Below are 12,734 nucleotides of genomic sequence, written 5' to 3'. Positions count from 1 at the left end.
ATAAACCATTACTCTATTGGCATTTGGCAGTAGCCCAAGCTTAATGTGGTAGTACTCTATTGTCTTCACGATCGAGTTTCAGGAGAAAGATCCGAAATCTAGCCAATAGTTGTATAGACTTGTGATACTCTAAGACATAACCAAAGCGTTCCGGAACTTTCTGGGATAGAGTAGGCAAGTTTGCGAGTTCCGAAACTTGACTCGATAAGAGATCTCAGCCCAACGGTTCGACGGGTGTACGGAATAGAGGAGCGAGTCAATATGCTTCCTAGGTTTCAAGCCTGAAGTATGGAGTACGAATACGGGAATAAAAACACGGGGCGCTGTAGAATCCCTTTCGTCACTTGCCACAGAGCTTAAGAAGATACATGGCGATTTGTGATGACGGCGAAATAAAATTTGGGTATTGATGCCGCTTTGGCGGCCTGGCTAACATACGTGGCTAATCACCAGAGTTCGCAGGAGCCGTTCCACAACTGGTAGGCTATTTGTCTCATTACTCGTGAACGAACTTTGAAACCTCAATTTAAATTAATTCTTTGAACTTCTACAACCAAATGCTCATTTTCTTCTAGGTCGTCAGGGAGACGGCGGGAAGTGGATAGCTCAAGTGGGCAAAAATATTGGAGCATTGTAGGTAGTGAAGCCATGATAGCAACGATGATCCGACAAAATCCGCTACTGGAACCAGAAACAAACCCAACATTACGTTGCTACAGATCTGTTCTCATTGTGACCTCAATACAGTAAATAGGTGTCTAGATGCCGGTTTTCTGAATAGATCACCTTGGGCAATAACTATAGCCAACATATCAAGACAATAAACTGGATCTCGTGCATCTTGACATATTTGCCTCCTTCGCTCATACAGGGCAGCAGAATGCAATAGAGAACCCACTAGAGGTAGCGTCGGAGATGCCTCCCAATGCTTTTCGAGACAAAAACTCTACACCGCCCTCATCCACTTACCATATCAGGCTTAGCCCGCACGCTGATAAAACCGATAAGCTGAGTCGCCGCCGCAGACGAGTTAGAAAAATGGAGGGGCAGGAGGGGTAACCCAGTGGTTTTCCTGAAAATTTTGGTGCCCAGAGGCAAACTATGTTGGAAAAAATTTGTGAGCGCATAAAAAATTGGCCCCTCTCTTCTTTTTAACACTCCATCTCCCTCCCTCCATCCTCTCACTCCCATTCTCTTTCTTCCTCCTCCATCGATCTCCGGTCGTCCTCCTCCAGACGAACCTCTCTTACTTTCTTTACTCGCGTTCTAGTTTGTTCTTCGGACTTACCTCCATTGAACGAACACCGCTCCCTCATCCAAGAGGAATTTCCCATCATCGCCGAATAAATCAGAGTCGACTCCTCCATCGATCTCTGTAACCTCGACGACCTCTTTTCTTATACCCCATCAAAAAAAGAAAAACCCCATACATCGACATCATGCCTACCGAGAACCAGCAGTCGATCAAGGTCCTGGACGAGCTTTTCCAGAAGCTCACCGTGTCCAAGGAGTCCGCTGATATCAAGGAGTCCTCCAACGAGCTGGCTTCTTTCATCAACGGCCGCATCGGCGACCAGGTCGTCCCCGAAAAGTAAGTCTTAGCCTTTTTTGCGATGCCATAATTCGGCTTTTCCCATGGGATATTACTGGGCGCCTCAGGGCTAGTGTTTAGTCTACACTAGACACTTGCCATTCCTGCTACCCTCGGTTTTCGCCTCATTTTGGTGCAGTCAGCATCCGAGCTGATGTGTCCCATGCATGTGAGACGAGGAACTGGGAAGCGACTTGAGTGGACGGTATCTTGCGTCGGACAAGACGAGTAGCAGAACTTTTTTCTTCCTCTCGTTTGCCCCTCCACCGATTGGGCGCCCAATCCTACCCCGCCAGATTTGGGCGAAGGGCGATTTTGCGCTAGGCCCATTTTTTGGTTGACCCCTCCAGCGAAAAGCATCCACAAAAAAAATTCTTGGGCGATCTTCATGTGCTAACCATTTTTGTCTACAGTGTCATCGAGGGCCTGAAGAAGCAGCTCGCCAACAAGAAGGATGCCGCCGCTCGTGAGAAGGCTTGTGTCGCCATCGAGGCCATTGCTTCCCACTCCGAGGTCTCCGCTTCCGTCGAGCCCTACCTTGTTGTCCTCCTCCCCAGTGTCCTTGCCGCCGTCGGCGACAAGATCACCGCTGTCAAGAATGCTGCTCAGAGCGCCGTTCTCGCCATCGCTGGCGGCATCAACGCCAACGCTGTCAAGGCTGCTCTTCCTTACGTCATGGAGTCTATCCGAACCGCCCAGAAGTGGCCTGAGAAGATGGCTGCTCTCGACTTCGTCGAGGCTCTGGTCAAGAGCTCTCCTGCCCAGCTCGCCTACCGTGTCCCTGAGCTCATTCCCGTCATCTCCGAGTCCATGTGGGACACCAAGAAGGAGGTCAAGGAGCGTGCTTACAAGACCATGGAGCAGCTTTGCCAGCTGATTGTCAACAAGGATATTGAGCGCTTCATTCCCGAGCTCATCAAGTGTATCGCTAAGCCTGAGAACGTCCCCGAGACCGTTCACTTGCTCGGTGCCACCACTTTCGTCACTGAGGTCCAGGAGCCTACTCTTGCCCTCATGGTTCCCCTTCTGGATCGTGGTCTGGCTGAGCGTGATACCGCTATCAAGCGAAAGTCCGCCGTCATTGTTGACAACATGTGCAAGCTTGTCGACGACCCCAACATCGTTGCTCCTTTCTTGCCCAAGATGATGCCAGGTCTCCAGAAGAACTACGAGAACTTGGCTGACCCCGAGGCTCGTGACAAGACCAAGCAGGCTCTTGACACCCTCACCCGTGTCGGTAACATCAAGGACGGTGTCATCCCCGAGGCTCGCCACGACGGTGCCATCAACGTCATCCTCCCCAAGGTCAAGGCCGCCCTCTCCCCCAAGTTCGCCAACTACGTTGAGAAGATGGGCCCCGTTGCTGAATACATCGCTGCTATCGCTGGTCAGCTTGTTGACGAGAAGGAGACCGAGTCCATGATCTGGGTCGACAACCTCAAGGCCTATGTCTCTGTCATTGCTGGCATTGACAACTCTGAGTCCCTCGTCGAGGCCATCCGCAAGACTGCTCTCCCCGGTGCCGTCGCCGAGGCTGAGGCCGAGGAGGATGAGGAGGAGGGTGAGGATCTTTGCAACTGTACCTTCTCTCTTGCCTACGGTGCCAAGATTCTTCTCAACCAGACTCACCTCCGTCTCAAGCGTGGTCAGCGTTACGGTCTTTGCGGTCCCAACGGTTCCGGAAAGTCCACTCTCATGCGCGCCATCAACAACGAGCAGGTTGAGGGTTTCCCTAAGCAGAGCGAGGTCAAGACTGTCTTCGTCGAGCACGACCTTGACTCCGCCGATACTGAGATGACCACCATTGACTGGACCATGAAGAAGCTTGAGGAGGCTGGTGTCACCACCACCCAGGCTGATGTCGAGAAGCAGCTCAACGAGTTCGGCTTCACTGAGCAGATGATCAAGGGTGAGATCAGCGCCCTTTCTGGTGGTTGGAAGATGAAGCTCGCTCTGTGCCGTGCCGTCTTCGAGGCTCCCGATATTCTGCTTCTTGACGAGCCTACCAACCATTTGGATGTGAAGAACGTTAAGTGGCTCGAGGAGTACCTCATCAACTCCCCTTGCACTTCCATCATCGTCTCTCACGACTCTGGCTTCCTCGACAACGTCTGCCAGCACATCGTCCACTACGAGCGCTTCAAGCTCAAGCGCTACAAGGGTAACCTGGCTGCCTTCGTCGCCCGCAACCCCTCTGCCAAGTCTTACTACGAGCTTGGTGAGTCCGAGATGGAGTTCACTTTCCCTGAGCCCGGTTTCCTCGAGGGTGTCAAGACCAAGGCCAAGGCCATTCTCCGTGCCACCAACATGTCCTTCCAGTACCCTGGTACCTCCAAGCCTCAGATCCAGGACATCTCCTTCCAGTGCTCTCTGGGCTCCCGTATTGCCGTCATCGGTCCCAACGGTGCTGGCAAGTCTACTCTGATCAACGTGCTCACTGGTGAGCTCATCCCCACTCAGGGTGAGATCTACCAGCACGAGAACATCCGTATCGCCTACATTAAGCAGCACGCTTTCGCTCACATCGATAACCATCTCGACAAGACTCCTTCCGAGTACATCCAGTGGCGATTCCAGACTGGTGAGGATCGTGAGACCATGGACCGTGCCAACAAGGTCATCACCGAGGCCGATGAGAAGGCCATGGACAAGATCTTCCGCATTGAGGGCTCTCAGCGTCGTGTCATCGGCATCAACAGCCGAAGAAAGTTCAAGAACTCTTACGAGTACGAGTGTTCGTTCGCTCTTGGTGAGAACGTCGGCATGAAGAACGAGCGATGGACTCCCATGATGTCTGCTGACAACGCCTGGTTGCCCCGAAACGAGCTTCTGGCTTCTCACCAGAAGATGGTTGCTGATGTCGATATGAAGGAGGCTCTTGCCTCTGGTCAGTTCCGACCTCTGGTCCGAAAGGAGATTGAGTCTCACTGCGCCAACTTCGGTCTCGATGCTGAGCTTGTTTCTCACTCTCGCATGCGTGGTCTGTCTGGTGGTCAGCGTGTCAAGACTGTCCTTGCCGCTTGCTCTTGGCAGCGACCTCATCTTATCGTCCTTGACGAGCCTACCAACTATCTCGATCGTGACTCTCTCGGTGCCCTGTCCAAGGCCCTGAAGAAGTTCGAGGGTGGTGTCATCATCATTACCCACTCTGCCGAGTTCACCAAGGACTTGACTGAGGAAGTCTGGGCTGTCATGGACGGCAAGATGACACCTTCCGGTCACAACTGGGTCCAGGGCCAGGGTTCTGGTCCTCGTCTCAAGGCTGACGATGGTGATGAGGAGGAGAAGTTCGATGCCATGGGTAACAAGATTGTCACCACCAAGAAGAAGGTCAAGCTGAGCTCTTCTGAGGCACGAAAGAAGAAGAAGGAGCGTATGGCCCGCCGAAAGCGTGGTGAGGAGGTGTTCAGTGACGAGGATGATCTGTAAACGCATATATCCCGCCGCACCTTTACTCTACCATGTCTTGTGACGACTTCTCTTGATGACTACATACCATTTTCCTTTGTCATGCGTTGATCAAAAAAAGTTACGGGTGCGTCTTTGGTAATGGATGACTGCACTTTTGGCTTCCCGATAGACGGAAAGCTTTGTTAGACTACCGCCATGGAGGAACGAGGAAATAACATGGGGGATTGGAGGATCCCAACTGTGTTGAGCCCTCGACTTGGTGGGTTGGAGATTGGCAACTAGTTAGAGCCAAAATAGACTTGATTACGATCAATCCGTGTCTTGAACAAATGTGAATACTGTAACGAACTATGATGAGTGATGAAAACGTTCATGGTGTGATTGAATGTCATGGTACATACACAATTCAAACATATCGATGAGCGTGTATATTGCAAGCAGACATATTAACACCACTATCCCTCTCGAAAACCTTTCCACTGTATTTTATGCACATGTGATGGGCGGCGTGCTGGTAGTCTATCTCTTCTGTTGGAAAATCAACAATCCGCTTCTCTACAGCAGGGTGGGCGATTTTCGCCCAGCTGATCCAAGAGAAACAAAAATGAATTAACAACCGTCCAGCTACAATTGCTATAGTTGACTAGAAATGCAAAAAGAAATATCTGATGAGACTGGGACTCGAACCCAGGAGGATTGCTCCACCAGGAAATTGGTGTTAAGGTTAACCTTAACCTGGCGCCATAACCAACTCGGCCATCTCACCGAATGTGCTTGGTGTAAGAGGTTGCAGTATCTTTGTTGAGGTTGCCTACGAATACGTGCCAGTGATACTACCTACCGATCTGCCATGTCTCGATAGTTCGAAGCACTCAACCAGGTACCTCATGGGCATTACTCCAATATGGAGCGTGATTTGGGTTCAAAGATAACTCATCTCGACCCTGGTATGTCTGTAAAATGCCAAACCACTGAATATATTATCGCAGGTACCATATTACACGTTTTCAAGAAACAGCGACAATGCGCAATAAGGCGTTATCACACATACTGTCAGAACCGCACTTTGTACAGGTGAGTATAAGCACAATTTGATAACTACTATACAGCGCCGGAATCAAATATACAAACGACGCAGTTACCAGGGAATAGTACTGTGTATCATAGAGACAAGATCTCGGCAAGCTCAGTACCAGGACATATTCCTTGCGTGTCAAGCCTCACTGTACCTATTCAAGTCTATTATGAAAGCACGAGCTATATCACCACCCTTGTGACCGAAACTCCGTCTTCAGACTACAACGCCCAGTCTCTTCGTATCATGCAGTTATCCTCCATACCAAACTCCAGGTTCACCAGGTGATCCCAACGTCAAATGCTCCTCCACATCATTCATATTTATGAGCTCACTCACTTAGAGGTACATAGCATCGCATGAGCACAACCTTATCTCCTGATCTTCTTGGCCATTTCTATCAACATACGATTAAACTTTCAGCTCCTGGTCAAGCCATCCCGAATCCCCGGCGCCGAAAGACCCACTACTGCCGTGCCTCCCGGCCCCGTATATCTCCAACCAACTTTCAGCTACTTCAACTTGATTACCCCAACGTTCGAAGGCTTGAGTGTGAATGTATTCGACCCTAGTAGTATACTTGCAGACGGTGCTTCCGCGGACAAATGGAGATAGCTTAAAGAAACCGATCCCTACATACCAAGAACCCCTAAATGACCTTGCAAAACGCCAAAACAGATATCCAACTCCGTCTACACTGTCTTGATGACCTTAATGGCAACACGGTTTCACGGCTTCATACTCCGTGCCTTGTTCGTTACTATCAGTACTTAAGAATCTATGCCACTGACACCTGCTTAACTTATCAACCCAAAAAACCTTATCATGCCCATCCCTGCTTATCACCACCCACCACCCATACCAAACTACTCCAACCCTGAGCTTCTCTCACGCCCCCTTCTAGAAACTCCCCGAGTTTGGTCAAACCTCACTCCCACTCCCACTCCCACTCCCCCTTCCCCTTCCCAGTCACCTTTGCCCCCTTTGTGCATCGGCCTCCTGCGCGATCTACATGGGCCGCTCCCCCGCCTTCTGAGCCACGAGCTAAGGAATCCTTAAAGAGACCTAGCAACTTTACGAAACATTCAATGAGCAGACAGGGGAGACGCATTTGAGCTGCTTTGTATTGCCGATCTCGTGATCGGCAGTTGAAATCTATTGGCCGTTCCCTGTAGAGACTGCCAGCCTTGATGCGCGAGATCGAATATATCACGGCGGCGCAGCATGATTAAGCTATTTGAACTTTACGTCACCAGTGTTGAGATCCGGTCACTCAGACACTCTGGAGACTAGAGAGATAGGCGAGATATCAATGAATTCTGGAGCAAGGTAACTCTAGGCTAGACTTGCTCTCGCGATTCGGAGCAAATTAAAGTTCCTGGCTCCTATTTTCCGTAGCTAAACTTACCAAGATAGGGATGGTGCTCGTAACCACAAGTCACGTCGTAGATTGGGATTCTTCATCTTTTTGGGTCACTTTGGCATAAGATTGGGACAACGAATGAATCCAAAAGAAAGCATAGCTATGCCTTGGGTATATTTTCAGCAAACTACATAATATGTACAGAAAAGTCTCATGTTCTATGAACTCGTAGATTGCACCGGCAGTCGTCTCTTATTCATTTCGCATAAAGTAAACAGTGACATCCTCTACTCATCCGAATGCACCTTACGCTTGATGCCAACGAGCATTCCCATCTCCTGCCAGAAGCCAGTAGGGGGTGTTGTGATGGAGTTCTCGTAAGCGTCAATGATAGGACGCTCCCAGGTAAGGTCGACCTCATGGGGACGGAGCCAGCGAGTCTTCTTGTAGAGCTTCCAGAAGATGAAAAGACAAGGGGCGACGATTTGCATGGTGTAGTTCTTGAAGAAGCTCTCGACATCCCAGGGCTTGAATGACTTGTAACCGTAGCACATGACGACGCAGAACTGGAAGACCAGACCAATGATGGCGCACCAGGGCTGGAAGCGGCCGTAGTACGGCATCTTGCTTCGGTCAACTCCCTGAGCCTTGCAGGCGCGGTAGTAGTTGAGGAAGGTGAGTCCCATGACAAGGTAGTTGATAAGACCACCGGCTGTCATCAGGGCAATGAGCCAGTTGAGAACCTCAGCTGAGCCACTGCTGCACTGGAGGAACGAGAGCATGGGGAACAGCATGACGACGCAGAAGCACCAGATGGGAACACCGGAAGCGGTTGTCTTTCGCAGGAATCGGGGAGCGCGACCCTCAAGAGCAAGACCATACAACGATCGAGTGGCACAGTAGGTATAGGTGTTACCGGCCGAGAAAATAGACGTAAGGAGGAGCGCGTTCACGATGTGGGGAAGCACGTCGACCTTCAAGATGTCCATAGCCATGACATAGGGCGAAGCAGCAGCGGTGCCGCTTCCCTCCTCGCCTGTAACAAAAATCCTGACGAGCTGAGGATAGTTGTAAGGGACAACGATACCGACAGCGAGGGACCCCATAATGAAGAAGAAGCAGAATCGGTAGTAAACCGTCTTGAAGGCAGCCTTGATGTAGACACTGGGTCGCTTAGCCTCGGCAGCGACCATCGAGATGTATTCGGGACCGACAACAGTAAAGCTGGCGCTCCAGAGGGCACCGAGGAAGCCCTCGAAGCGACCAAGAGGAGTGTTACCATTGACATCCGAGAAAGCACCTGGGTTCTTCCAGTAGCGGAATCCATAGGCATCACCTTGAGGGTTGCCGCCAACCATTGTGACGAAAGTGAAACTGAAGAGCATAAGAATCAGGATAACCTTGCCGCCCGAAAGCCAAAATTCAGCTTCACCGTAGGCCTTGACAGCCAAGATGTTCAAAAGACTAAAATACGCAAACGCCGTTAGCATGTGAACTTTATTCAGAGAGCAGAGAGGAGCAAATAGTTTTATGTTCATGACCAGCTGAGCCGAAGGAATCAAGCAGAAAAGTATGGCATCAACACGCGAAACAGTGGAGGGAAAGCGAAATCATCTCAAGGACCTTGTACTTACGCGTATAATATGATGACACCAATACAGATGCCAGCTGTAGGGCCAGGGTTCGTGATATCAGAGCTCCAGTATGAGAGGACAAGGTTGATGGCGGTGATTTCGAATGGAATCAGAAGACCTTCGTAGAGGAAGAAGTTCCAACCAGCCATAAAACCAAGAGCGTCATCGGCCCAATGACCGGCGAGACGGATAAAGCCACCAGAAACGGGCATGTACGTGCTCATCTCGGCGACACCATTGTTCACACATGCGAGGATACCAGAGTAGATTGTATAGGCGAGGAACAAGCCGAGGGGACCACCCTGGGCGAGACCACCACCGATACTCACGAAGAGGGCAGTACCAATGGAGCCACCAATGGCAACGAGCTGGATCTGTCTGTTGTTGAGGAGACGGTGTAGACCATCAGCGTTGTCCATAGTGTGGCCGGCCGCGACGTCGCCGTTGTCGGCCAGGTACTTGTCGGTAGAGCCAGCATTGCTGATGTAGTTATTGGAGTTCTTCTCCTCGTCGGAAGCCATCTTGAAGGATGTCACCTTTGCAGGCTGGGTTGGTTTCGGTCTATCGATATATTCTTGCGAACAAGGTCGAAGGAAGGAAAGCTCAATCGAGCAAGAGTCTGCGAAGCAATGAAGCAAGCAGACGAAGGTGAATTGAATATACCGTGTGAGACACAGGTATAGAAAAGCGTTGAAAGTGAAAAAATACGAGGTGAGAGGGAAGAAGAAAGTTGTATCTTGGAGGAGCGGGCGTTGAAGTTAATAAGTAAAATCTGACATGGGGGGAGAGCTTCGATCGACCCCAACCCATCGTCCCTTGCCCTCCTCTTACTGCTTTCAAGGCAGGGAATAGCCCAGGAGTACCTTAGGTACAATGCAGGTAAACCCTGGGGCTCTCCGCTGAACTCGAGTCGAACTGTTGGAGGTCAAGCCGCAGTCACAGTCACTGTATGTATTGACTGCAGCGGGATGATTGCGGCCAGTCCGAACCAGGATTAGCTGAAGGAGGAGTGGAGAAACAAAGCCAAGCCCATTTCTCGAGGCCAACTGCTTCGGGCTACCTCAGTTCCAAGTATTTGCACCCTTGCGTGAGGCATATTAAGTACCTCGGTTGGATGTAACAAAGTTGATGACATGGGTTATTCCTACTTCACGCCCGGTCGAGTCAACCAACCAATCCTGGCTCAATGCCAGAGTGTAGTTTCGATTTTTGTTGCTTTTACCTTAGAGAAACTGCGCTGAATCGTTTGTACTGCGCAGTTTTCTCAGAGCAGAATGCATACTGATTTTCGACGCGGCAACAGACTCGACATGGTATGGATCAGGCTGCGCGATGTGTCGTATTCGGCGTCCCCTCTGCTGACCATATGTGCGTTGGTAGGACCCAAAGGAATGGTTCATATATACGTCTTTTGCCCATTTAGGGAGCCACGAGGCTCTGGTGTTCCGTACATCTCGTTGAGGGCTCACACTCTCTCACTCTCGTCTTTCCGCAGAGACAACTAATTCAAGGACGTTTCAGCTCTCTCCACTTGGTGCTACTATGGCATAGAAGCACTGCCCTCCCTTCATTCTCAGTTATCCTGCTGGACATGTTCCTTGGTTCATCCTAGTACAGTTCCACTTCCAAACATGCAATCCAGGGCAAAAGGTGATATATTTCATGACGATGTTGGTCAGAGCCTGGTCTGATGGTCCAAACTTTGTGCGGTTAGACTCGACTCGACTCGACTCGAGAGAACTTGTCGGGTCATTTTGCGTCTTTGGATATTTCCTTGGCCTGTATGTACTGCTCGAGGCCATGGTACTTGGCGCTTCTCCACCCCCATGGAGAGGGGTGGGATCTTCCCCATCAGAGATATCTCTTTCTCCACTCGCATTTGCCTCGTACATTGGACGCATCCATGCATCCTTGTCAGGATGCTTCCCCGACTGTGGACCACTGCTGATAAGGGTGCTTTTTTGCCGATTGACGTTGGACCCAAGGTCTTGGGATATGCTGATCACTAGAAGTAAGCCGTCCTTTATAATTGCTGGTGCCTGTGCCTACTCGGCGTCTTTAGTGTTGCTCTTGGGAAGGGGCCTTTGTCTGGGCAATCCGAAAATCGCCCGGTTTTTGAATCATATCAAATGTCTTGAACCTATTCGGAGGCTCCACGGAAGTCGGGGATCTGGAGGCTCTAGCTGGAGCCAATTCCGCCAGAGGGGTAGCCTCCACTGAAAAAGCAGTGTGGAGCTTCTCCAACAACTCGCCTCAGTGGGTGACCTCCACTGAAGCGGATGGATGGAGCTATCTTACAGTGGCCAGTGCCCTATAAAGTCTCCTCTAAAGATAAGCTCCCCGTTAGTTCATGGCCAACCAGACCGAGCAAAGACATATTGATGCGTGGAAATTGGTAGCCAAGTCAACAACTGCGCAATTTTGTCGCAACACGGACCGAAAGGACATGTAGAGTTTCGGGAGAGTTCAGATACGATTGTCTTGCATAAATCCGCAAGCCCTGATATGATTTTGTGATAATTCTTGTTGTTGAAGGGACTGTGGTCTTGCTCACGTGCTACTTCGAGCAGGGAATAATGTCCGTAGCAGTCTCTGACGTCATCATGGCCAGGCTGAATGAAGGTCGATTACACCTGCCGAATTGGGCCACAGCCATTGCTAGCGAGTCCTCCACACCTTACTTCACAGACTTCGCTATAGGTAAGGTGAGGTACCTAGGTAGAGTCCAGCGGTTGAAGGTCACCACTGTAACTTACAGGCAGAACAGCCAGACAGGCTAGTCGGCACTCAGTACCGGGCTCGCTTTGCTTTCCTCATGTCATCAATCTTTCAGACACAGAATTTGATCGACAGAAGAGGGCATCAACACATATTGGACCCCAGATCAACGATGGAGTCGCTCGTGCATCCGAGATCAGCAAACTACCCTAAAACGAGTCCCAGTTGCGTGGAATCTGGGGTTTTAGCATCCCCTCATGGCCCTCAAACACGGCAATTCTTTCTGACACTTCACTTCGTCCCTTCATTACGGCCGTAGTTACGATGGTCTTGAAGAAACTGGAGTCCCGGGTGATCATTACATAAAAACTTACTTTCAACGACGTCTCATTTCGCCGCTCTCACACCAACTCTCTTTCCCACCATCAGCTTGACCACAACGCCACAAACTTGGCGGCTGTAGCACACGTTAAACACGTCAACGTTGGGTGTCTCATGTTGATATCGGATACTTGAGAGAGGTTCACCGGTCACGTGTCGATCATTAAACCTGCGTTGAGGAGCGGAATGAGCGACGCAGCCAAGAGCTGCCTGGACATTGAGATGTAACCCGAGGTAACTCAAAGGAGTTGTCTCACCACCTTCCATGTAGCTAACTTTCTTTGTTGTCGAGGCAAATAGCCCAGCTGCATGAGTCTTTGACAAGCAATACTCGAGGATACACATCGACTTAAAAAACAGAGAAAGCTTGTCTGGACGGGAGCGCACTTGGCTATGCTCCACCGAATATCATGCCCAGTCTGGTTTTGAGCCCAGCCAATTCTTTCATGCTTTTACCGTCAGACCGTGCACTAGAATCTAGGTATCCCCAAATCCCCTTCGGGACAAGGGGAAACACGTATAGCTGCGCTGCAACATTATGATGATAGAACCTGCAGCATG

General features: G+C 50.4%; 2 protein-coding genes and 1 non-coding gene across 3 annotated transcripts; 1 reads left to right on the top strand and 2 right to left on the bottom strand.

The window, feature by feature from the left end:
* Positions 1-1,052: 1,052 nt before the first annotated feature.
* Positions 1,053-5,315, top strand: FOBCDRAFT_231450 (armadillo-type protein). The gene is made up of 2 exons (XM_031190134.3): positions 1,053-1,591; positions 2,005-5,315. Exons 1-2 carry the CDS (start codon positions 1,440-1,442, stop codon positions 5,018-5,020), a joined length of 3,168 nt encoding a protein of 1,055 aa, XP_031034119.1. The 5' UTR covers positions 1,053-1,439; the 3' UTR covers positions 5,021-5,315.
* A 353-nt stretch (positions 5,316-5,668) lies between these two features.
* FOBCDRAFT_t182 lies at positions 5,669-5,768 on the bottom strand. The gene has a single exon. It is a non-coding gene; the product is annotated as a tRNA-Leu (tRNA).
* Positions 5,769-7,579: 1,811 nt separating this feature from the next.
* Positions 7,580-9,847, bottom strand: FOBCDRAFT_322985 (amino acid permease/ SLC12A domain-containing protein). Its single transcript, XM_031190133.3, has 2 exons — positions 9,075-9,847; positions 7,580-8,904 (listed from the first exon to the last, which is right to left on the bottom strand). The coding sequence occupies exons 1-2, from the start codon at positions 9,593-9,595 to the stop codon at positions 7,728-7,730; spliced, it is 1,698 nt and encodes a 565-aa protein (XP_031034118.2). The 5' UTR covers positions 9,596-9,847; the 3' UTR covers positions 7,580-7,727.
* Positions 9,848-12,734: the final 2,887 nt, after the last annotated feature.

The sequence above is a fragment of the Fusarium oxysporum genome, chromosome IX, assembly GCF_013085055.1.
Source record: "Fusarium oxysporum Fo47 chromosome IX, complete sequence".
In the NCBI taxonomy this organism is placed as follows: Eukaryota; Fungi; Ascomycota; class Sordariomycetes; order Hypocreales; family Nectriaceae; genus Fusarium; species Fusarium oxysporum.
This window is presented reverse-complemented; position numbering and strand designations above follow the sequence as displayed.

Bases quoted from the DNA above. Each gene is read 5' to 3' on its own strand.
- FOBCDRAFT_322985 (XM_031190133.3), bottom strand. From the start codon at position 9,595: ATGGCTTCCGACGAGGAGAAGAACTCCAATAACTACATCAGCAATGCT. The intron at 8,905-9,074 runs GTAAGTACAAGG...TGCGTATTTTAG, and splicing joins GGTGTCATCATATTATACGC to TCTTTTGAACATCTTGGCTG.
- FOBCDRAFT_231450 (XM_031190134.3), top strand. From the start codon at position 1,440: ATGCCTACCGAGAACCAGCAGTCGATCAAGGTCCTGGACGAGCTTTTC. The intron at 1,592-2,004 runs GTAAGTCTTAGC...TTTTGTCTACAG, and splicing joins GACCAGGTCGTCCCCGAAAA to TGTCATCGAGGGCCTGAAGA.